We start from the raw sequence: 26,447 nt of genomic DNA, 5'->3' as shown, positions 1-26,447 counted from the left end.
TATATTTCCCCTGCGAATAAATGATTTAAATATTATAAAGAAAAGGTAAAAAAAGTAAAAATTCAAATCAATTCACATATTGACATGATGAAATTTTTCACCCTACACGTGCCAGATGAATTCACAAAATATCATCAAAAAGACGTAAATTTCCGCCATAGTAAATCCGATGAGGATGTTATTAGTTTACCTAATGACGAAGATATTGTCATACAATTCCGCTAAGCAATCTAATTCAGTCACCGGGCTATCCCTTTAATTGAACTTTGACCCGACATAACATGTTGGTTTCTGTTGTTTCGAAGCACTCATTCGTGCTCTGTTGCGGTTCTCATTTATATTTTATACTTATACTGTAACTCCAGTAACAGAGTTGTTGACAATTAACAATTCATAATCATGGACGTTAAATATGAATGAAAGAGACTGACTTCGGTCAGCTTGCGGCTTTGATAAGCCAATGAGGCTTCTTCGCGAGTTCCTGCTTGCAGGAGGATCTAAAATACATACATACATACATACTTGATACACTTTTTACATGTCAGATAATTATATGTTATCTCAATACAGTACCACGTTTATAAGTCTCTACATCATTGCCACTTATAATACATTCGGCTCCTACCAGCAAGGATGAGATATTTTACTTGTTTTTTCGCCCAACCTGGTCTTGGCATATATATATATATATATATATATATATATATATATATATATATATATATATATATATCTAAAGTCAGTTGTACTTTATTGAAATGGATATGATATAAGTAAAAGAGCTGATTGTATTTGAATGCAAGCTATAGTCTCTATCGTATATCAGTCTGTACCCGCAAGTATTTTAAACCAAAGTTTGTAACGTTTGTTTTTCGCATCGCAATGCGTCCTCATTCCAACCCCCTTCCTCTTCCCCTCCCCCCTCCACCCCCTCCTCTACCGCGAAACAGATAGGCAAAAGTGCAAACTTCAACAGACACTTAACGTCCATCATCCAAATCAATGTCTCTCACTGTATCATTTGCTTGTCAAATTGAATCCTTCGCTATTTTTTGGGGTACAATGCGACTGAAACTGTTAGCATGCAGACACAAAAGAGTGAAGTGAATTATTACTAGCCTTTCAGTGTCAAAAGTGAAATCGAACGCCTCAAGAAAAATAGTCACTTTTCATGACAGATATGAACACAATATATTATGATACAACATATTGTTCGTGATTTAAATTAATGACCAGCCGATTTAGCCAATATTGTGAAAGGAAACAAACAGACGCTTTTAATCATACTTCAAATTCATTAGAGCAAATGCGGTTGATGTTGAAGTGTTTGTATATGCAGTAGACCACGATTGTTCGTTTATATATCATTTATGTATGTATATATGTATATATATATAGATATATATATGTATATATATATATATATATATATATATATATATGTATATATATATGTATATGTATATGTATATATATATATATATATACATATACATATACATATATGATCACAATACATTATGATACAACATATTGTTCGTGATTTAAATTAATGACCAGCCGATTTAGCCAATATTGTGAAAGGAAACAAACAGACGCTTTAATCATACTTCAAATTCATTAGAGCAAATGCGGTTGATGTTGAAGTGTTTGTATATGCAGTAGACCACGATTGTTCGTTTATATATCATTTATGTATGTATATATGCATATATATATATATATATATATATATATATATATATATATATATATATATATATGTATATATATATGTATATATATATATGTAAATGTATATATATATATATAGATATATAGATATACACATACATATACATACACATATATGATCACAATACATTATGATACAACATATTGTTCGTGATTTAAGTTAATGACCAGCCGATTTAGCCAATATTGTGAAAGGAAACAAACAGACGCTTTTAATCATACTTAGAGCAGTATGCAGTTGATGTTGAAGTGTTTGTATATGCAGTAGTGCAGTAGACCCCGATTATCCGTTTATATATCATGTATGTATATATATCATGTATGTATATATATATATATATATGTATGTATATGTATATATATATATGTATGTATATGTATATATATATATACATACATGATATATATATATATATATATATATATATATATATATATATATATATATATATATTTATATATATATATATGCTAAGTCGTGTAGAAGTGTAGTAGTAAACGACTCCCACTTCAACACCAGGTGATTCAATCAAGTGTGACGTTGTTACCCCCTTTTCACCATGCACCCTTGCCTTCAATAATAGCTTCTCTTATGTTAATTCGCTCGGCCATTACTTTTGGACACAAAATCTAGGGAAACGCATTAAAGATATCATCAAATTGGTGTTTGTTTCAATAAAAATTGGATGACTAACCGCACCATGGCAACAACAGCAATTGTGTAAATGAATCACAAAAGAAAAACAAATACAAGCGCTATTTAAGATCTGCCATATGATATTTAATACCAGATTATTTTTATAACACAAATACATCAATACAATAAAAAAAAGCCTTTGCTTTATCATAAAAGACTGAGGGTGAGGGTTTATTTATTATCAAATAGTCGTTCATTTGTTATAGCTGTTAAATCCTTCACTCCCTGTGTTACATATTGGTTGATTATTACAGGTTTAACCGTAGCATTTTACAGTGTTATTGGTGTTTTTTACTGTCAAATCAATACAACACTCTGTGACTTTATCAGACGTGCGGAGCTTGTCCTTAAGAATACGATAATCATTCTATACCTGCATCTTTCTTAATAATGCTGCTGGGTGTACTTCTTCCTTCAGGGGCATCCTGGAGAGAACATTTTAAGATGGATGTCTCTTTTTACAAGACAGAAGAATTACGCATTAAATATTGAAATCAACTCCACATGGAACTTAGTTAGCAATCATATATAGCGCGGGAAGATCTTTGTTTTGGATGTCATTATGAGATACAGCCTTATGTCTATATAGTGTATACGGTATTATAGGTTATGGATGTGTCAGCATGGAACACGGTGTCAACGACGAGTATTAGCACTACCGGTATAGACTCGGTACAACCGCCTACTCTAGCTAATCGGGTTATAATTGCTATTATTTTATTCACTGTCAGTTTGACGGGTATTTTCGGTAATTCTCTTGTCATCATCGCTGTCATTGTATCGAAGAAGCTTCGAACATCGACGAACATCTTTGTAGCGAACCTAGCGATTGCCGATCTGCTCACGTCCTTGTTTTTACCAATCCTAGCGCTTTCTCTTATCGTCAACGAGGCAACACCACTACCGGACCAGCTATGTGGGACTGCAATGGGGTTCGTGCAAGTTTCTCTAGGTTGCAGTCTTTACACGTTAGCCTCCATCGCGATTAACCGGTTATTATTAATCACCACATCGGTATCATTTTATCGATTATTATTTCGGAGACGTTTCATGGTGATATGGATTTTTATCACGTGGACAGTCAGTGCCTCGATCACATGTCTACCTGTTATCCTTGACCGTGGGGAGTTAGGATTCGACAGCGAATATCATATATGTGGCGGTGTATCGGAACATCGTCATTCAGCTCTGTACGAGACGATTATCGTGTGTGGATTGTATCCGTTACCATTAACTATCATAATTATATGTTATACGTGGTTGTTTACACACATCCATAGACACAATAGAAAAGTTAAACGGCATGCCAAAGCTAACAAACCGATTTCGACACTATCTGGTGGAGTTCAAAACAATACTCAAGGGTAGGTGGAAATGAATATTCAGTAGCTAATTAATGAATTATAATAAAGCTAAAAACGCTCGTTCCATAATTTGAAATTTTTTTTAGGAGAGAAATATCCTGGATACATGTTTTTTAATCATATTTAGTGCATGAAGGTCCCAGAACCTTATATATCACAAAATCAGGTTTCTCAACCGAAACTTGTCTTGAAAAGGGACATTTCAGGGGAAACCTTTATTTATGACTGATGAAAGAGACACAGATTTAAAGCATCCTACTTCCTTATCGAGATTATATAATTTTCAGTTGGCATGCTGCTTTGTATCAGCAGCGAACTTGAAGCAAACAGGTGTGACGTCACACAGATACACAGTGACAATTTGGGTTTATGGTTTTCTTTAAAATCTACAATCCATCTTCATGATTCAGAATTTGAATGTATTGAACATACTATGATTACACGTGTATATTGTTAAGTTTACAAATACCATAATAGGTGAAGATGGAACCCTGTTTAATATTCCAAGGTCAAAACCATCAAGTGCAACGAGAAACGCATTTACTGCCAGTGTGCAACTATATGACATCACACCTGTTTGCTTGAAGTTCACTTATGGTACTGACAAACTGTGACAAACAATTATATATCAATAAACGCTTCCGGACATGCGCATTTCACAAGGATGCATAGACTATGTTCCACTTTCCATCGGTCAAAAATAAGTTGTCGTCTGGAATGCTTCTTAAAATAGTTAAAACGACTGATATGCAAACCTAAGTAACTCGTGTGTACCTAGACTATAGTCGTTTCATGTAGCATATGGTTCATACTTCAGATGTAACATTGGCTTGCACACTAAATCGTAAATGAAATTTTTGAATGTCTCTAATGCCTTGTATAATTTATCATAATATGGTAAGAGTTTCCCCCTCCCTGGTACCAATTTATAGCACATTCAATTTTCCGTGCCAGGGTGATGTACACTTCTAGCAACGAGAGTCCAGAGTTTTGCGTCTTTTGAAAACTCATCAGTAAACAAAATGTCCTACGCTGATGTTTGAACGCCTAAAGTGGTCTAATGTTACTCCAATTGACCGATTTTTTGCACCTCTGCTATTTCCATTAGTGCCATTTGACACTCAAGCCTAATAAAAAAATATAAAAAATAAAACAGAGAAAATATGTTTCCCTTTTTGCTTCTCGGCACTTTTCCTGATATAATAGACTCTTCATGGAGTATGTCAGGTTCATGTCTTCAGCCACCAATGCTCATGTCTGCAGCACTTTCGGGTCAGTGTCTAGTGAAGAATTACAATCACGTATACAAACATTGTTATTATAAGCTATAATGCTAAGCGTTAAAGTGGTTGTGCGAGAAGTGCTTTGTATCACTTCACATTTGGAAAATTTGAAACTACGCCAATTTGCCATAGCCTATTCCTTAAACGATTTGACCTGACCTCGTGACCCTAAAAGTAGTAGTAGTAGTAGTTGTAGTAGTAGCAGTAGCAGTAGTAGTAGTAGTAGTAGTAGTAGTAGTAGTAGTAGTAGTAGTAGCAGTAGTAGTAGTAGTAGTAGTAGTAGTAGCAGTAGCAGTAGCAGTAGTAGTAGTAGTAGTAGTAGTAGTAGTAGTAGTAGTAGTGGTAGTAGTGGTAGTAGTGGTAGTAGTGGTAGTAGTGGTAGTAGTAGTAGTAGTAGTAGTAGTAGTAGTAGTAGTGGTAGTAGTGGTAGTAGTGGTAGTAGTGGTAGTAGTGGTAGTAGTAGTAGTAGTAGTAGTTAGACGAATCGACTTACTGGGGTTTGAGCCTCACCTATAACAGTGACACCCAGTTGGGACAATTCGTTTCTATACTATAGTGTCATGTGCCGCTTCAGAGCACTCGTATTGTCAGTACGAGCAGTATGAATATCATGTTTCTATCAGATCAAGGTGAGTAACTGTTTGTACTGACAATACAATTTCTTTGAGAGCATGATATTGGAGTACGGTTTAGAGAGGTATTAGCGTTATAGAAATTGTCCCCACTGGCTGCCTGTGAGTTCCACGTTGTGCATATGCAAATACTAAACCGTCAAATATGTTATAGTTATGTATAGCCTTTATATTATGGTTTAGATGACAGCCAGTGAAATGTCTCATTTACGTTTCCGTAATTAAAGTGAAGGTCAACAGAACTCAACGAGTCATTCTCAATCTCGTAAATACGCAATAAGTGCACGATTCCGCATGTATAACTACTTAAAAAGTACAAAGATCTTGACACCCCCCCCCCACCACCACCACACGTAAACACACCGAAAAACACACATAAACACATCTCTTTCATTTGTGTTGGACTATACCACGTATCAAACAAACGCTATGGTTGAACGTAATCCTATATCTATAGATAACCATTTTTTTTAAATTTGCTCAAAGTAGAATACAGTATCTGATACAATACATAAATCGTTGGGGATATTGGATTGATTTTGTGGGCATGTCTGCTTGAATAGCCAAGTCTTCCTTATATATAAGGAGAAACATCTAATAATTGTGACTTATGGATGCCAAGGGTGTTGTCATGGATACATAAGACTTTTCAGTTTCTCGAATACAAAAAGAAGTCATAAAATGATAACAATTGACAGCATATGTCGAACATGGCAATAACATGCAGGAGCGCCTTTACAAAATTGTTATAAAAAAAAAATTCTTGGAATCGACGTTGATAAAATTTCAGCTCTGTTCGGTATGAAATCCCAATAGTGATTAGATATCTTGCCAATGTGTTTTTTTTTCCATGACGACAAAACAAAAATTGAAAAAAGTTTGAAAGTGCTCCACGATGATTTTTATTGGGGCGGGGGGGGGGGGAATAATACGGTAACATCACGATTCTAAAATAAGAAATGTAATTTAAAGGAGACAAAACCTAACCATCATTGTTGGTCTATGTAATTGAGATAAATATAATGAACAGCTTCCCTAACCAGCTAATTAGGAAAAGATTATTCCATTTGGGAAATATTTGGAAGTTTCATACAGATTTGAAGTTCCTTCCGCACAAACAACGCTAAAGACTTGATTAAGTGTATAAATATGACGAAACGCTCAAAGCAAGGACAAGTTTTCCCTATATACCTACCTTCTCGAATGCGTTAGAGTTCATCGTTTAATTCAAGTAAATGGAGGTAATAATTCATGAAAACGCCGCTCAGAACACAAAATTGATTTTGCCTGTTTTTTTTTAGCGGTTTGGCGATTCGACGGTGTAGATCAAAATGTTATTACATATCGCAAAGTGTTGACAAGTTGGCTTCAAATACATTGTATAAAGATATAACATATGTAACACATATATGTATATGTACGTATATAGCTCTGTATAAGAAACACGGATATGGTTGGCCACTGCAGTGGACAAAATTCGGGAATTTATGCCGACATATATTAGATTTAATGCTGAGATAAATTAGATTTTATGCAGACATTAATTCTAAGGCCATCAAGAGGCAGTTTTAGATGTCTACATAAAATCGATGTTATGTCCTCATAAAATCGGTTTTATGCTGGCATATAGAAAGAAAGAAAAGGACCTGTTCTGCGATGTTTACTACTCAGTCAACAAGTCGTTATCCGTTAAAACCGCAAGGGTGTTAGTAGCTACAACAATTAACCTACATCAATTAGGACTACAATAGGCTTGAAAATGCTACATGGATAAAAGAATGCTATGTGGGTGAAACAAAGCAACATAAGTGAAAGAATACTACATGGGTGAAATAATGCAAGCTTTTCTTGCTGCCTAAATCTGATAGGTGTTCACATTTATAATCATTTAACTTGGCACCAACACGTTGATTTTGTACGCTGCAAACTTCTAAAGAAGTCCGACTCGATATTTTCAGTCACCTGAGATTTCACCCTGCCAAAGGATTTTTTCCATTCTATAAATAATACCAATAACCTACCTTACTTATCTTGCTGTAGTTCTGCCTGGACCAACAACTATCCTTCGCGACTGAGGAAACTTCATGTTCTTCAAAAACAGGGCAGGACGTTACATCACAAAAGAGCTCCCCCTCTTTCTCCCAGTATAACTCTCTTCGTTAAACTCAACAAGCTCAGTATTTATGACATGAACAGTCACGAAATTGCAAAGTTTATGTTCTAAGTTTGTGATGGGTTTCTACCTATAAGTGTTTAACATCTTTTTCCTAATCGTTTTGCCGTATACATTCACAGCACCAGATTCAGCAAACTCTTTCAGCATTCCTGTAAATCGTTCGAATTCCACTCACTACTGTATCTCTTTCAAAGGTCCGAAAATCTGAAACTCTTTTGAGTGACAGCCTCAAGACGTCTGTACATAACCCATTGCTAACTAGTGTGTATGTGTGTGTGTTTTTATGTGTATGTATGTATGTATGTATGTAATTTAGATCCTCCTGCAAGCAGGAACTCGCGAAGAAGCCTCATTTGCTTATCAAAGCCGCAAGCTGACCGAAGTCAGTCTCTTATATTCATATTTAACGTCCATGATTATGAATTGTCAATTGTCAACAAGTTGGTAACTGGACGACATACATTAATCTTGGAGTGACTCGAACTGGGGACCTTATGATTGGAAGGCACCGGCGTTAACCCCTGAGCTAACACTCCTTAAAACACTAAAACACCTAACTTAAAACACTTTTTACAAAGCTCATTTGTTTTCTAAGAATTCCTGAAGTGTTATCTTTTATTCTGTCTTATTATTCTAGTTCATTGTAACATGGTTCGTAGTGATGCGGGTACATGATGAGGGTGGACGGGGGGGAGGGTATAGGTGCAGGGGTCTCTTTTGTATTCTTAGTATGTAATTTCTACTCCGTTCTTTTGCATTTTCTTCGTTTGTTTGTTTTCCTTACTCTCCGGAAACTTCTGTTCTGTTTCTTCTAAATCTCTCTTGGTAGTCGCCTCAATCAATCGATCATTTCCACTGTATGAATGTATTATTTGTGTCTAAATAAAGCTACTTCAACATATATCACATAAAATATATCAGATGTTCATGATGTTCACAAGTTACAAAGCTAGATATGTAATAATCAGAGACAATTTATTGGACAATGAGACAGAACAGTTCAAAGTCATAAGTATACATCATAATTGCACAGTAGTTTTCATTGTGTGTAATAATGCTTTTACATTTGATAACATCAAAGTGCTTCAAAGTACCATTCTCTGGGATTTGATTATAATTTAATCAAAAGTTAATGACAAAAGTGATATGATACATCCATCACCATCATCTTGAGCTGGAAATAAAAGATATATATTTTTTTCTCTGAAGATGAAGCCTTATGGCAGCTTTAGAATATGTCTTAATATGGCGTGGGAGTGAGGTGGGGGGGGGGGCTTCCATCTAATCAATCATCTAATAACTATGACTTCTTCAAAATATTTGTGCAAGATGATAACGTGTTATGACCAACGAATGATGGGAAGTGGTAATGGCGGACGGGGGGGAGTAGGGGTAATGGAAAGGAAAAACGAAACTTTATCTTACTCTTGAGACTTCCTTAGAAAGCAATCCGACCTGGCAATGTATTCTTCGTTTGGTGCCTTGGGAGGTTTGTGAGGGAGGAACGAAACAGAGTGGTAGGAGTGTTAAGTCTGGTGTGTGAGATGTCGATGAATATAGCTTCTTCTTTATTTATTTATTTTTCTCCTCTTCTTCTTTTCTATTGTAATTTGTATTGTCCCTTATAAAACAATAATTATATGTGTGTATATATATAAATATATATATATATATATATATATATATATATATATATATATATATATATATATATATATATTTATTTATATAGAAAAGATGAGGACAACATGTAATGCCTTTAAATCCAACATAATACTAAGCATAGATACAACTACACGCTACACTAATTTTCGGACACCCTGGTCATTCGTCAGGTGTAAATATAAATAAATATATATCTATATAGATATACAACAACAACAACATGAATGGCCTAGACAGTGACAACAACTTGATTTGCTAAATGATCCCAAATGTATGCATGTTTTGGAATATCTTTCTACAAGGTGTTACTCTCTTCTTTATCTTTGTTGATAACTTGTGTTGGGAAGATGCTATTATAGTAATATATAATCTAAGCAAAACATGTTTAGTTTTCAATGAATTTCAAATATATATATATATAATATATATATATATATATATATATATATATATATATATATATATATATATATATATATATAATATAATATATATTTATATTTATATATATATATAATTTGTTTTCTTTCTTTCACGCTCCCTATCTTCAGTGACATGGAAACTCATCAGCAACCTATAGCGTCGCCAGTGATACATATCGAAGTGCCTTCGGATAGCGTCGAATATCCGGCTGTTGACGATGTAAAGGCTCCGACTCCGCCATCATCCGAACCATCCCAATTGCAAGTTACGAACGACATTCATCATGTGCAGGCGCAACCGGTTCCCAGAGCAAGAAAGAAAGCGAAACGTGAGATACTGCAGGACAATCCTAGAAAATTGAACTTTGAACTTCAAATAACGATGAACTTGTTTATCGTAGTGTGTGCCTTCCTGTTATGTCAAACGCCTTACTTTTCGGTATTTTTGTTAAATGTGAAGGGCGCCCCTGTTTTGTATGCAGCTCTTGGGGTTTTCTCTAATAGTGCTATCAATCCAATGATATATGCAGTCAAACATCCACACTTTAGAAAAGTATTCAAATGTATTTTATTTTGTATGTTTAACGAGGTCCCAGAGCGAGCGGATTTTATCAAATCTATAGATTTATTATCGAGAGGTTATTGATTTAATGAAATCTTTGTTCTTTTATGGACTAATATAGTAAAATAAAGAAAATTATAACAGATACGATGAACATGGTAAAAGTTGTTTACCCCCGACTCCCTCTCCCTCCGACTCTGCCCCACCCCCTTACCCCCCCTTACCCCCCCTCTTTCTTCCATTCTTTTCCTCCACATCTGTCTTTTACATTAATGACGTATCGGGGAAAAAACATGAAGAACAAATATAAGCAATATGTCTGTTAAAGGGTGTGAAGACTCGCGCAAAAAGAAACGGTTAATGCCGGTAATCTAGTTTCGAATGAGGTGTAACAGAAGTGTTAGACACCACCATCGGTCCCAGAAAATACACACATAGCTAATTGCTACCGTCGGTAATTAGCCACTAGTGTACAGTCGATACATACTGCTACGGGCAATACCCACAGCACAGTGTACAAACAATATAGCGTGGACATCTCAGGTCCAGCTAAAGATAACAAGGTATCATGTTTCATTACTGTCTGCATTTTGTAGTGACAAGCAGAAAACAAGTTCACTTGCAAGCAACGGAAAGTTAACTTTTCAGAGCGCGGCACGCGGTTTGGGGCGAGTCTTCAATGCCTTTAACAGTTTTGAAAAAATATTTTTAAAAATAATACATAATATTAATATATCATGTGACAGAGTCATCAATATTATTTAGGGAGGACAACAGATACATTGCAACTGCCGGTCATTGAAAAATACGGCGAGGAACAGTAAAATCGACGACCGTTTGTAATACGAGCATAAACAATAATTTGAAGATAGTTCGTTGAATGTGAATCGAAAGAGAAATATATTTTCAGTAAAAATGAAATCCAAATTGCAGTGTCTTTTTTGGTCAGTGACTATCAACACCATGGCGAGATGATTTTACATTTTGTGCTATGTCTCCCTACCCGACCCCCCCCCTTATATCCCAACCCCTGTGTAATTTCATACTGCATAACTGAAGCTACAAAATCCACTCTTAATTTCAAAATGATGAGAACTCACGTTTTGAGAGGGTTTAGAATGATCACTCTTTCCAGTAGTGAGTACAATCCTCCTCTCCGAGTAAAATCTTGCAAAATTTACGATTCATAGAGTGGAAATATTCCACTAGTTGCAGAGGTTAAATTGTTAGGATATTAATCTAGGAGAAGAGATAAGATTTAATCCTCTAAAAAGGCCACCATCCTCGACACTCTCAAGATTTGAATTCTCCGTATTTCAAAGTAAGAGCGTATACGCTAATAACCAGTATACTGAGTTACAAAGCACGTCATGACCATATCACTGTACAGGGTTCATTCAAAATGTCAAACTCTCGAATTACAGACGACATTTTTGGCCATGATTTGGGTGTTTATTTAGCTGTAAAATGTGGGTATTGGCAAATTGAAGCAATCATCTGTTACATCCATTGCAGGGCTCGTAGTTTGGATCAACAAATATAAATACTCTCGCTTTTAACATTATAGGAAACAATATTATTGTTTGACTGGTTTTGAAACGTTCTCCGGATACGCAAACCAAGCGACTTCCTGCTTCCCACAACAGAGGCAGTTATACCCAACGTTGTGGTCAGGCAATGCAGGAATACCGTAACGAAACTGCCTATTCGCTTGAATATTTTAAAGTATTGCCCCATATTCAGTACATTTGTTGTGTGTGATAATCTCATTCAAATATTACCGAAAATCTCTTTTCGTTACAATGATATACACGTTTGAAGTTTTGATAAATCTGGGAAACTCATTAAATATGTGCAAACTATATGACATGGAGTGTTGCGCTTTTCAACATTTATTTATTTGAGGGCTTAATAAGTTAACCCCTAATTACAAGCCCACATATATCCTTTTGAGTAATGTGATGTTCCTCTTTTCAGAGAAGACAATAAAATATTTCAAAAGAATCGCCGTATAGGCCACAAATCTGTGTTCAGTGTTCTTGAAAAGAAGGTTGTAAATACAAAGGAAGAACATAACCGAAACTTAGGCAGTCACTCCCTTAACATCATCACTGTCCATAATTAGCTAATTGTTTATTCATAAATTAAACTAGAGTTAAGAAAAGACTCGTAAAATGGTCAATCGTTGATGGATTTTCATGATTTCTAATGCCTACCGTATAAGAGTGATTAGGACAATGTTGTTCATATAGGTGTTCGTAGACGTTAAAGTACTATAATACTGGCAACTCTCTCTGTCTGGTAAAAATTATCAGTCACCGAAGATGATACTTCATGTTTGGAACACTCTCTTTACGCGGTGTTTGAACTATGCAGCCTGCAAATAAAAATCATAGGTCTGATTTATTGAACAAGGAAGTTATTCCGACGTGCACACGTCACTTACCTATATACCCCATTGTAATAGCGTGTATGTTACGTGACATATTACTTATGATATCCAATTTTGCCCTTCAGTTATAACGTGTAGGCTAACTGAAATTATCACACAGTTATATCCTATAGTCATAGCAAACGGTACGGGAGACCATTACACTTGACGCTCCTAAAAACTCGGAACGCCAAAAACATGGCAAAGAGATCGAATAGGCTTCATAAGTTAGGACAAGTTTTTGTTTTGCTAATAGGCATACATATTTCATGTTGTTATAATCTGGACACAAGATCTCCAGTCATTCGACATGGTGATGATGGGACCTTTTTCGGTTTCTCTGTGGCTATACACAGTGTTGGAGACGACGATATGTAAGTATATATGTTATATGTATGCATGCATTGAGTAAACACATTTACTGAATCAACTTACGTTATCGTTGTTTAATTCATGGCCAATTTAGTTTACAACATCAATCAGTAAAGTCTCAGGTAAAGCCGATAACTTATACATATGTTTGCTCCTAATTGGATCATCCTCACAGCTGAATTGACAGGCCATTTTGTTTTTTTCAGCAGTGATTAAGTTGAGTTTCTATTCGCCCATAATGTCTCCCAAGCCCTTCCGACAGGGAGGGAATAGGGGGGGGGGTCAGGGAATACAACCCATGGGGTCTGAAGGTGCTTAGTCACCCCTGGAAAATATAGGATAAGAAATTAAATTGTATGCTCATCAGATACTTAGAAAAAACAATGAATACATAAAGAAGGAGTCAGGTGATATAATTATTCACGTGACACGACATGACAATATATATATATATATATATATAGACGCTCCCCATTCTATCGCATATACTTCCTACAGCAATCCTTTAACATTATATATGGGAAGATGTGGTGTACCGTGGAAATAATAATTGCAAGCGTGTTAGAAATATATTATTATCTTTAAGAACAGTTGTATGCAATCACATAACATTATCCATTTGTAAAACTTGATAGTAATGGGAATATTCAAAAATATTGATAAATGTGGCTAAACTTTGGAATAATCTCCATCGACAAGGTACACACACTATGACTTCTTGCTATTGCGTCAGTATATATACGGAAGGAAAGACGGATTAATCATAACGCCTCCCGTATATGGAGCTGTGCATAGTTTAATCTGTATGGCACAGGATATCAGTTCGACTGTACGTCAGTGATTCGCAAAATGTTAAAAATAAATCTTAAAAAAATTATCAAAGTTAAGAAAATTCAGGACCTCGCTTACCTAGTTGTTTACAGACGCTGTTTTATCAGTTCAATCTATTTTCTTTTTTATTAATTGGTATTGAAAGACCTTTAATGTATGATATATTAAACCTTCTTGTTGTTTATTCTCCCTCTGTAGGTTAATGGTAGGAGCTCCACGCGGTGATAGTGGGTTATCTAAGACAACTGGAGCGGTTTACAGATGTCCAGTCTTGCCCCTCGACAGTGCTACGAATTGCGAGAAAATTTCACAAGGTTTTCAACATTCTCTTTATGTCTTTATATGTCTTTATGTGTTGGCTATATGCTGTTTATATGTGTCTGTCCATATGTAAACACTCTGTATGTGACGGTCTGCCTCTTTGTCACTAAATATAATGATATAAAAGTCTAATCACCATCTACCCTAACGTTATTTTAAATTATGCACATCATGTGTATAGGTCTATACGTTTTCCACTGAAAGGTTTTATTCTACGCAATATTATCCACAGTTACATATACAATACATGTTTTTCATATCGCTTCTGAGTAGGTGACCTCTGAGGGTTTTCTAAGTTGGCGGTGTTTGTCAGTGAGTGTGTAATAACGTCTTTTGACATGAAATTCTATTTAAAAAGAACGTTTTTTTGTGAATTTGTTGGATAAAAGGTCTCAGCCACCCAAGATTGCATAGTTTCAACAACAAAAAATGTAAATGTAAAATATACAAAGAAGACTACAAAACAAATATGTCTTTCCACACTTTCATGGAAGAATTATATATTGCCGTAACTGCATGATTTAGCATATAAGAACAATGGCATCCGACTAGCTAGTGTCATTCGTGGTTAATTATCATGCCAATGAATTTTACTTGTAGCAAGATAAACAAAGCCATAAAACGTGTACAAGGAAATTTGAACCTTAGTAGGCAGTATGTTAACTCAAATCTTTTGCACGGTAAAAAAAATGAATATTTTAATATGTATTTTATGTTACGCGTCACGCACGACTCGCCAGGACGTCCTGTGTACATAAGGTTACCTATATATCCAGGAACAATAATTCATAGCACACTGCACATTAGGGCCATAGCCTATGTGTGTGTGTGTGTGAATAAGTGTGTGAACTGGTCGAGCTGGGGCGAAGCCAAGCTCCTGCAGAATTTGGATAAGTTTTGTTATAATTTTGGGTATCGACAACTAGAATGTGGGATCTAAAGAAAACTATAGGAAATTTGGAGTGAGGGAATATGGACAAAACGAGAACACCTTATCTTTCGATGTTTTTTGTTTTTTGTTTTTTGAGGGTGTAATGCGAATAAAAAGACTAATGGGGATGGGGAGGGGGTGGACGGCTGCCCCCTGCCCTGGCCGGAAAACTTTTAAGGAGAGAGAGAATCATCCTCACCACACCCGGTGACTGCGCTGTTTAGCACTCTAGCCACTCTAGTCACCGGGTTCCTAGGGCTTAGGGGCCACCCGTCCCCCACCCATCCCCTGCCAGAGCCGAGGCCTCCCTTCCACGAATTAGAGTTGTGTATATCTAGGCAACTTTTAAGCCTGTTGGATTTCAGCTTAGAGTGGGTATTAGTAATAAGGAGGAATTATTTATCAGAGGGTAGCCTGTGTGGAATCCCTACGGGGACATTTAAGGAGAACATCGGGAAACATTATATCGTCCAATGTTACATAGTGATGCTTTTGATGTGCATATATATGCCAGGGCCTTTTTTAAAGAAATTTTTAGTGGGTGGGTCATTTCCCAAAAGGGACCATCATGACACTATCTAAGCGGAGCGCCACCACCAGTTGGCGTCTCGCGTAGCAAGACAATTTGTGCCCAAAATGCCGCCCAGGTTGCCGGAAATGGCAATCCCAGGCGTTGTAAGTTGCATCTAACCATTCTTTATACTGAGATCTCATGTTTTAGAAATTTACACTCCCCCCCCCCCCAAAAAAAAAGGGTAAATTAGAAAATAAAAAATCGGTAAAGTCACTTGTTAGGGGAAATTAGGACTTTCATTTACTGTATAAACTCTGCTTATTCATTGTTTTACACAGGTAATTGAAGATATAATAGCACGCTTGGGCATTCTAATGGTAGCCTATAGCCTATGTTTACTGAGGGGAAGCCATATGGGGAATTTAGGTGTAAATTAATTGTTGAAGTTTGTGTTATCATTATTTGTGTCAAAAGGGACCCACGAAATTAGGGGGGGTCAAACGAGTGGATGGGTCGTGTAGGGGACTGGGGCCACAATCTACCTAATTTGTATGTTAAAAAAGGCCCTATTATATACGTATATTCACAGTGCCTCAATATTCTTAGTTAAAACATTTGAGTCACTGCATATAGGTGTTTATTTTGACACTGAAAGACCTACATAAAACACATAGACGTAACAAATATATTTATTCCCCGTAGTGTCACATTAGACTGATACACTGTCCACGCAGGTTAAATCTTAGGAGCTCTCTACGTTTATTGTTATTCTATAACAAAACTCGTGAAAAAGCAAATACATGGCGATCGTGCATGTATACTAGAGAGCCTATATATAGGGTCTCTAATGTATAAGAGATGAGCGGTTAAAATAAACCGTGTGTTCTTTTCGAACGCCATTCCTGCAATACGTGCCTAGAATCTTGAGGTTGCGCACTACTAACTAAAAAAGAATGAAACAGAAGAAATGATATGCACATTTCGCTAAAATTAACTGATACAGCGCATATTGTCCAGGCGTTCACATTATCGTAGACCCACTTTCATTTTTCAAATTTCTTCAATCCCCCTCCGCCTGCAGGCTACGTCCTGCACAGTGTATCAAAAGTGAAAGTTAGTAGTTAAAAATTCATAGAAAAAGCCTGTTAAAAGGGTAACTTGATATTGTTTTTGAAGCAAAGCTTTCGTTTGTGTCAATTGCATGCAAAGTATGTGACGTTCAATGCTGGCAGACAGGGAAGTTAAACGTTGAATACATCGTAGTAACATATTGCTGTAGCTACATTTATTTTATGCGTAGGCTTATCATTTACTTCCACATCACATCACGCCTCTCGGCCTTTTGGCTAAGATCATGTGTAGTATATGTTCCCTTTCGAGGGGAATGGTGATGCACACCCGACGATGATCACACAGTCACAGTCTCGATGCAAGGGGACTGGGGCTGAGAGCGGATCAGTCGTTCGGTGGTTTGGTTTTCGTGCCTAGTTTCATTCCTGGGCGACTTTTCCTTAAAAAAAGCATCACTTCACAGTAATTTCAAATGTTGGAAACAATTGTGGTTAGACCCAAAACTAGAAAATCAGATATTGCATGCGAAATAGTCCTGTTCATGAGAAGAGATGGAAGGCTGCGTTTGGTTTCAAAAGGATTACCAAAAGGGGTGGATCCTGTTAAAGGCCGGCATTTTTAGTCATGCTGGACACAACCATCCCCTAATCCCACTGCTGTATGTACAGTACTATACCAGATTAATCCTATAGTCCTAGATTCTTACCATGTTTATATCAGGGCTTGCCATGCTGATCACAACCATCTCCTAATCCCACAACCATCCCATAATCGTGGCCTCATTTTCCAATGTCATATTCTCATTTAACCCTATTTATGTCAAGCGCCCTAGGCTAGGCCTACTTTTATTTGGTTCACTATATAGGCATAGGCCTACTTACTAGACTTAGGCCTATTATAGTGTTAATAAATAAATAATTTCTTTGCTGATGAAATAAGCCGGGCTTTGTCCACTAAAATGCAAGTTGTAAGTGCATATGACACCATCCCTCCCAACCATGCATTATATTTAACGATTGTTGCACGCCGTGAGCACCCTTACCCTTCGCACTATATACCAGTTAATAATAGTATAGGCCTAGGCTTACTAATGCCACATTTGTGTCCTCATTTAAGAGTCAGAGAATTAAGGGTTAATTAAACCTGTTTTGATAACATTTCATGTCAGGATATAGGCTCTACCCCAGGGGCGCAACCAACTTTCTTTCTTTCTTTCTTTTTTGTAGTAGGAAGGTAAAGAGGTTACGTTGTCCAGGGGCAGGGTGTCCACTCTCCTTTAAGAAATTTTGCAAAAATGGAGGTTGCTTATATGTACCGGCATGATGACATATTTTGCCACTTTTGAAAACAATGTTGAAGAATTTTTGACTGTATAAATATGACTTGTTTATGTACTATACTTTTTTTATAAGCTCTGTCTTTTTCTAAGAACCCCTCCCCTTCCCTTTCTACTCACACCGGTTATTTCAAGGGGTAAACCCCTTGTGTTTCAGTACCGGTAATGTCTAAATGCAAATGGTGCTATCGTTTCTATCATTTTAACTACATTTGTGTATAACTTAAATCTTGGTCACGTATACGACTTAACGAGCGTGTAATTTTTCTTGCCAGTCCCTGATTCGACCCCGAAATTTCTGTTGGGTGTGGGGTGGGTGGGGTGGGGGTATGTGTACTCTTCCTCTGGCTACGTCACTGTCCTACCCTAAGTGTTCTGTATGTACTAAAATGATTTTATTTCCCTATGGCAGAAATCCAGGAGTCCACACGGAATAAAACAGATCAATGGCTGGGCGCGACTGTACGGAGTTCGGGTGCCGATGGAACTGTTCTGGTAACACAATGTTTACTTATTATGTAATGTATTATTATTATTTATACTCATTTTATTGTAATTTATAAGACAGAGGGACAGGTAGAGAGATAGATAGACATATATAATCTGATAATATATATTTAGTACATTAAGTTAACATTAACTGAACATATATCAGTTTGTAACAGTATACGTGTGTCCAGATCGACATACATAAAGCGCCCAAAATAACATGTACATAATGTACATTGTGTACATAATGTGTTTTTGCTGACTCGCAATAACATCCATTAAGTATCCTGTTAGGTATCCTGTCCGAGTTGACTAAATTGCTCCGTTACAATATATGATGATAAACCATGTCCATATTACATCTGAGCTTGTGTTAACGTCAAATGAAGAAGTTAGCCGCGGTATTAACAAACAAATTGGAAAATGAAAGTTTAATATCACTTTGTTTCCAAACCACTTGACCACACAAATCATTTCTTCAAGTCACTGCACTTATACTGAAACTTACTGACATAGCAAACGCCAGTATTGCTACTTTCATTTTTACCGATCCCTTCACGACCTTTTACCTGATTGCTTTTCGAACTACTTTTTCACACAACTTTTCAATCCATTACCACAATACTCGACTGTCTACATTCCTGCATCAAGACACCATCTAAACTGCTTCACATTTTAACAATCTCCAAAACCGTGCTACCAGGCTCTGGAATTCGCTTCCTTGTTATGTAACTGCTAAGCCAAGCATTCCATCTTGCGTTATTTTGTTGACAGCTACTAAGTGCAAGCCCAATTCTTATTTTCATTGCTGTACTTGGATTGATCTTCTCGGCCTTTTGGCTAAGATCATATGTAGTATCTGTTCCCTTTCGAGGGGAATGGTGATGCACACCCGACCATGATCACACAGTCACAGTCTCGATGCAAGGGGACTGGGGTTGGGAGCGGATCAGTCGTTCGGTAGTTTGGTTTTCGTGCCCAGGTTCTGTCCTAGGCGACTTTTTCTTAAAAAGTATCTTTTAGAACGTAATTGTTATACATGTCTCTTTATATATCAACTTGCTGTGAAATTTATCATAGGTTGGGAAGGGGAGGGGGTTTAACGGGTGGTTGGGGTGTTTTACATTTTTCTACTTTTCTGCTAGTCTTCGTAGTAGTTCATATTTTCGATGTTTCTTTTGTGTATGGTAAAAGGGAGTTGCACATCCGGGTTTCTGTGCACTTCCTTTCACCTCATGTATATATCATTTCTGTAACTACAATTTTATGTGATGTTGAATCTATGTGTTTATACGTGAAGTTATAAACAAAACGAAATATCTAAGTTCACTTCTATATTATTCTGCCTTTTATTACCTGTTCAATGCCAAAGAAACCTTTCTCGAATCTCAGTGTGTGGGTGTGTCCTGTTTCTATGGAACGCCAAAAGAGTCAACAATATTTTATTCCCCTGCACACAAATTCAACTGCCTCATGAGTCCCACAAAAGGACGCAATAGATCGTACAGTGATTTCTTTCTTCTGGTTTGTAGACATGGCTATATTAAAAACGTATATAATGCCGTACTCCTGTTTTCTTTTCTTTTTTTGGCACACAGACATGTGCACCGTTTTCTAAAGAGTTGCGTGCAGTTTCGGGGGTCCACCCTAGTGGCAAATGTACTTTCTATACTAACAATTTCGCAAACAAGAACGATGTCGCTCCCTGTAAACCGACTGCTGGTAAGCTGATGATATCAACGTCCCCTGCCAAATTATGTGTCGTTTGGCTAGCAACCCCAGTAACCCAACTCCCTCTCGCGTGGTCATCCCTCCCCTATATATGTATCATATATTGCAAGAGAAATATATCTAAACATTTCTAATATCTAATATTTCTGAGCACGTTAGATCTATAAACCTATCCCTACTCCCTACACTCATCCCCTACACCCCACTACACAACTTCCGTTTAAACACTCTACAAACTTTGTAAACCTTTATGATGAGAAACGTGCTCGTATGAAGATTTTTGAATACTGATGCTCTAGTACAAAAAATGACAGAATAAAAGCTAAACGTTATCGAATATGCTACAAGCTGGATCAAGCTTCATATATCTTCCACTAGTGGTCTCTATTTATGAAGCTGTTAAAGGAGGTTTATTTACAAGTCTTTCACAAACTGTTCTGGGGCAGTGCAGTATGGCCGGGCAAGAGACGGGAACAGCGTTTTGTCTCCCCTCCCCCTCCCACGCAGGTTTGTGGGGGGAACTTCAAAATTGTTCGGAATGCCCTGTCTTTTCTCCATGAAAAGTAATCCTTTTTCCAGTTTTGTGATTAAAAGTTCCCTGTGTGTATGTGTGAAATTGAAGAAGTACTATTTGGTTGAAACACATTCAAATACTGAAATTTGTATTACTACAGAATGCACAGGAGATAAACTTTTGTTAGCAAGATTTGAGGTGATTTTGAGGTTTGATTAATCAAATCACAGGTCCCACTGCCCCTCGAATCTTGAGTGTCCCTCCCACACCCCCACCCCACCCCCCCACCCCACCCCCTCAGATTGAACTCTCTTCCGTCGCCACTAATATTGTTGCAAGAATCTGCTATACCTAATAATTGCATCTACATGCATAATAAACATACATCTATTAACATTTTCGTATTTTCCCTCCCTATCTCTCTCTCTCTCTACATCTCTCTTGTTATACCTGGCTAAACTGCAGATGTTAGGTCACCATTCAGTAGTCTGACTCATTGCTTGGCCGGAATTAGTGCAGAACAAACAGGCGTAAGATGTTTTAATATCATTTTCTACCTTTCCATCGATACTGGGGTGGTTGGGCGGGTGGTTGGTAGTGGGGTTGGGTGGGTTAGAATGACACTTTTCCAAATGCAGTCATATCTACACACATTAAACGTCGATGCATCATAAGTTATGTTTTGAAAAACGGTTTATCGCTACCAAACTGAACAAACTCGACTCTAAAACCAGGAATGAAAGAACGGATTAAAGCATGATTTTATAAGTTTAGCTCCACCAAGAACGCACAACGAACGAGTGGGTATAGGCCTATAATCACATGATGTATTTATGTTATTGCTTGTTCGTTTATTTGTTTTCCACAGATAATCAATATAATTAGATCGAGGGGCCTCACCCAGTATTTTCGTTTGGGGGTACATATTACGTGGCATGGTCGCATTAATGCAAAGTTCCGGCACAATTCAAACTGAAAGCTTTAATGTGGCACAATCGTCAACTGTTGCAGTGACATCAGGTTGATTTAGGCGACGTGGGAGTGAAGGGGTGGGAAGTGAATGGTGAGCGGTTGTTGAGGAATGGGGCATCCACCCACCTTCCAGAAGTCTTATGGTATATGACAATTAAACTGTTCCATTAAATACATTTTGTCCCCCACTACATTCCCCACTTCCATAGTAAATTGACCCTCGTCAGCAATTAACAGGTGACACACGGAGGCAATAACATGAAATATAAACTTGTGCATCTCTTACAGGACGATTTGGTTATTGGAGGACCAGGTAGCTATGCAGCACAAGGTAATGAGCGATTATATATAACTACACAACCTGTATCTTGTTTTTAGTTTTTTTTAATGGGAGGGGTGTGGGAACATGATTTTATCTTTTGAAAGATTCCTTTAATTGGGAAGTTTTAACTGAGGTCTGTTTCTCCCTAAAGCTTCGATAAACGTTTTGCTGATACTTCTCCCAGGTCGCAAATACATTGGTTACGATTCCAAATTCCGCATGTTGGATCCGTTGCTCAAATGTCTTGTAATTTTGCTTTTTTCTTTCTTCTTTTACGAAGGGTCCATTTTTACTTTGAACGACAATGGTAATTATATAAACTCCGAAGAAGAAGCCAGTAACGCTGATGGAAATTATCAAGGTAAGTCAGAATTAAGTGAGAAAAGGCCAGGTGATAAGATGGTGCTTTAAGTGAGAGGAGGTAAACGTTTTAAGGACTAAAAACTTGTTCGGTGTTTTAAAATTTTTCAATATTATTATCAGGTCATCTGAGGGATGACTCCCTCTCCCCTTCTGTCGACTTATGTAAAACAAAAAATTGAAGCCCATCTGCAGCCTAAATTTGCTGTGAATTTCATTTTAAACTGGTGAATTTCTGCACCCCCCCCCACCCCCCCCCCCCAAAAAAGAAATATATATATATATGGTATCATTTGCTGAGATCGGTCTTTGGTGTATGTGACAGTATGTGCGTGTTTGTGTGTGTGTGAGTCTGAAGTATAGGAAGTCTCTAATGTATCATGTATATGTCACCAAAGATAGAACCTGAGCACGAAATCCAAACAGCTTGATCCACTCTCAACAGACTCAACCCCACCCCCCCCCTCCCCCCATTACATCGTATGACCATGACGATGTCAAGTCAGGTGAGTATCACGTGTCCCTTCGGAACTACTTGATTGTGGTAATTTGAAAGGATTTACCGTTTTAACACAACCAAATACATCTCCATCTTAAATCACGAAGACCTATAGATTCAACTTCACTTGGTTTGCTTTTTGTTCCTTCACAGGTTACTCTGTGGCATTCGGTAATTTCAGCGAAAGCGGCGACATGGACATAATAACCGGCGTTCCAAGGGGAAATGTGCTTCTTGGTATGGTAAGAGGATCATGATCATCAGAGAACAAATGAGTGGTGTCTCTTATGCTTGTAATAGGTTATACTGGCTGGTGGTGTTTAAAAGTGTCACTCCGCTCGCCAAGAAACATGGCTGTACAGAAGTTACATGCTAAGTTAGCACAAATATCAATTACGATGTCCATTATCGTCGCATGACTTAATACTGTCACAAGGTTAAAGTCGCAGTGCAAGGGGACTCGGGTTAAATGGTGGATCATTTTGGGAAGCCCATGTTCTTTCATAGGTGACGTTTTTTACCCAAAAAGTGTAATATAAACTGAACAAAAGTTTCCATAGCAGTATTCTGTGTAGACTTTTTCTCCTCCATCAACAATTTTAGAAACAAATTACATTCGATTTCTTCACACTAATCCAACCCCGGGGATATCACAATACGTCTTGCGAAAACGCCAGCCTTGTTGAGACGCCCGAGCATGTTGACAGATGGGGCTAACAGTACGTACAAACCTTGCCTCTTGGATAAAAGGCCTGATCGAGGAGACCGTTAGCCTTACTGATGCAACATATCATTCAGTATAGGAGTACTTATGAGACCACAAAAGGCTTGTTTTTTTATAAATGTGTTGATAAAGTAAATTGATGAAACATGAATATGTCGCCAAAACGTGAGTACGGGAGTTTTATTTATTTATTTATTTTTGTCCGTTATCCTTTCTTGATAAAGGTCCGAATTTACAACAAAAATCTGGTGTTGATTAAACAGATAGCCGGGTCTCAAGTGGGTAGCCACTACGGCGGAAGTGTTGTTGGCAGTGATCTCAATGGCGACGGGTGAGTTTAAAGGGAGCAGTTGGGTTACCCAAGGACACACATAAAGCTAGAGCCAGCACCAAACTGAGCCTACTACTTGACCAAAAGTATTTAACAATTAAGTTATAAGTAATAATTACATAGCATACACGTTTGTTACTCACATTAGGTCAAAAGGAGGACCTCCACATCCACCCCCACCAGCCCCCCCCCCCCACAATGGTGCATGTAATAGTGACATTTCCCGCACCGGGTTAAGACTTGGCGAGGATACTTTTACAATTTGGAACTATACTGGACCACTTAAATGTTGGCCAAACACAGTATGTCAACGAAGCACAAAGCCTCACAATATAGGCACACACAAGGGCGTAGGAACCGGGGGGCTGGGGGGCGCCAGCCCCCCCAGTGAAAAATGTGGGGGCGGAAGTATCATTCCGCCCCCCCCCCGCTCCGCAAGTCAGAAAACCCCTTTTTCATTTCCAAATGAGAAAAAATTCTCATTTGGAGCACCAAATTGCATTTAAGGCCAGATGAAAATGCAAAATTCTTTACAAAATGGAGTGGGAGTTGAAATGTGCTATATTGCACCAAATTGCATCTGAGGCCACCTGGAAATGCAAAAAAATTCCAAAGGGGAGGGGGACACCCCCTCCCCTTAGACCCCTCCCCAGGCCGGCCATCAGTCTTCAGCCCCCCCCACTCAAAATTACCTTCCTACGCCACTGGGCACACATCCTCAAAATGCAATGCACTTGTTCCCACAATCCTGACACACCCTTCGACACGTAGCGTTTAGCACGTTGACCTGGTGCGAGTCCAATTGTCAAATGCAGTTTTCAGATCCACTTGACCAACTACATGCACATAACTTTTAAATTCTTTGCATCTAATTACAATCAATAGGCCCGTACCAAACCTACAACATCTAGAACATTCCAGAAGGTCGCCCGCACACCCCTAGATAACGATTCACTCAAATTAAAGCTTCATATTTACATATTTTTATTACATATATTTACACCGATTCCCAACAAAAATTAGTCCCGTCCTTTATCTCTCTTAATATCTGTATCTGTAAACTATTTAGTTTGCCTTCATGATAGTTAATGTATCGAGGAACATATTGGCAGGATTTATTTCTTTACAACCTTTGTACCCTTATATTATTCCGCTTTTGCTTCTCTCCCGCCTCCTCAACCTCCACCCCCCCCCCCGCCTCCCCCGTTTCCCTTCCTCCAATAAAGACATTGGTGGAGCAACCGATTCCTCGTCAGTATTGTGAAACGGGGTATAGGAACTGAAGACAGATCTTGTATAAGTTATCCCAAATTAGTTTCTCTATATTGATCGTAGTGTCTATATATATATATATATATATATATAAATACTGCCCATGAAAATAGTGAAGCATGTTTGTGGTGTGTGAATTAGTGTGTTTTATAAGGGGTTTTCTTCTTCTTCATCATCATCTTTCTTAGATTTGACGATTTAGTGGTAGGAGCTTCTAATTACTGGAATAGAGAGACGAATCAAATTGATGTTGGTCAGGTGTATATATACTATCAAACCAGTTTGGTAAGTTTAACAATATATGAGGAACATAGACACATGCACGACTGAATAATTGATAATGGAAAAATATGGATATTATAGTCGTATCTATATATGCAAGGTATAACGTATATCGTATCGAGGTGATGATATAATGACAAATGATATTGACTGAAGGGATAAGGTCGGATAAGGAACAATAGATGTTTTTAATAAGTTTGTTAAATCGAAATTATTGATGATATTATTGATTGACCCTGTGACTATCTCCTACACTTAAAGGGAACCTTTGATGTCGAGGACACAGTGATCACCGGTCAATATGAAAGAGGGCGCTTCGGTTTTGTCGTATGCGCCCTAGGAGATATTAACGACGACGGAGTAAATGGTGAGAATTCGGCTGAGATGGGTTCTTGGTGGGTTCTAGGTGGGTTGGGTGGGGGGGGGGTTCGTGAGGCACGTCAGGCAGTATATATTGATAATTCCTTGTTTATGTGAGTTGTGCAAATTTATTTAAAACCTTTATTGACCACAACCAACCGCCTCCTATCCGCTTCGGCTACCCAACTGACTCTATTGTTTTTTCCTCCCCTATAATCCCTTCCCCTTCCCCTTCCCCCCTTCCCTCCC

At 37.6% G+C, this 26,447-nt stretch overlaps 2 protein-coding genes across 2 annotated transcripts in view; both read left to right on the top strand.

Annotated features, from left to right (window-relative positions):
* The first annotated feature begins 2,544 nt into the window (after positions 1-2,544).
* LOC139959007 (G-protein coupled receptor moody-like) lies at positions 2,545-11,488 on the top strand. Its single transcript, XM_071956489.1, has 2 exons — positions 2,545-3,795; positions 10,103-11,488. The coding sequence occupies exons 1-2, from the start codon at positions 3,041-3,043 to the stop codon at positions 10,617-10,619; spliced, it is 1,272 nt and encodes a 423-aa protein (XP_071812590.1). The 5' UTR covers positions 2,545-3,040; the 3' UTR covers positions 10,620-11,488.
* Positions 11,489-13,070: 1,582 nt separating this feature from the next.
* Positions 13,071-26,447, top strand: part of LOC139958409 (integrin alpha-8-like) — a 34,669-nt gene continuing 21,292 nt past the window's right edge. Inside the window, exons 1-11 of the mRNA XM_071955472.1 lie at positions 13,071-13,340; positions 14,368-14,483; positions 18,755-18,837; positions 20,430-20,553; positions 21,542-21,606; positions 22,337-22,379; positions 22,651-22,731; positions 23,383-23,471; positions 24,178-24,284; positions 25,745-25,841; positions 26,100-26,205. Coding sequence (XP_071811573.1) covers positions 13,165-13,340; positions 14,368-14,483; positions 18,755-18,837; positions 20,430-20,553; positions 21,542-21,606; positions 22,337-22,379; positions 22,651-22,731; positions 23,383-23,471; positions 24,178-24,284; positions 25,745-25,841; positions 26,100-26,205 — 1,087 coding nt within the window. The 5' untranslated portion in view covers positions 13,071-13,164. The remainder of the gene's footprint in view (positions 13,341-14,367; positions 14,484-18,754; positions 18,838-20,429; positions 20,554-21,541; positions 21,607-22,336; positions 22,380-22,650; positions 22,732-23,382; positions 23,472-24,177; positions 24,285-25,744; positions 25,842-26,099; positions 26,206-26,447) is intronic.

This window comes from Apostichopus japonicus, chromosome 18 (genome assembly GCF_037975245.1).
Source record: "Apostichopus japonicus isolate 1M-3 chromosome 18, ASM3797524v1, whole genome shotgun sequence".
Taxonomy (NCBI): Eukaryota; Metazoa; Echinodermata; class Holothuroidea; order Aspidochirotida; family Stichopodidae; genus Apostichopus; species Apostichopus japonicus.
Note: the sequence above shows the minus strand (reverse complement) of the source record. Positions and strands in the feature narration are given on the sequence as shown.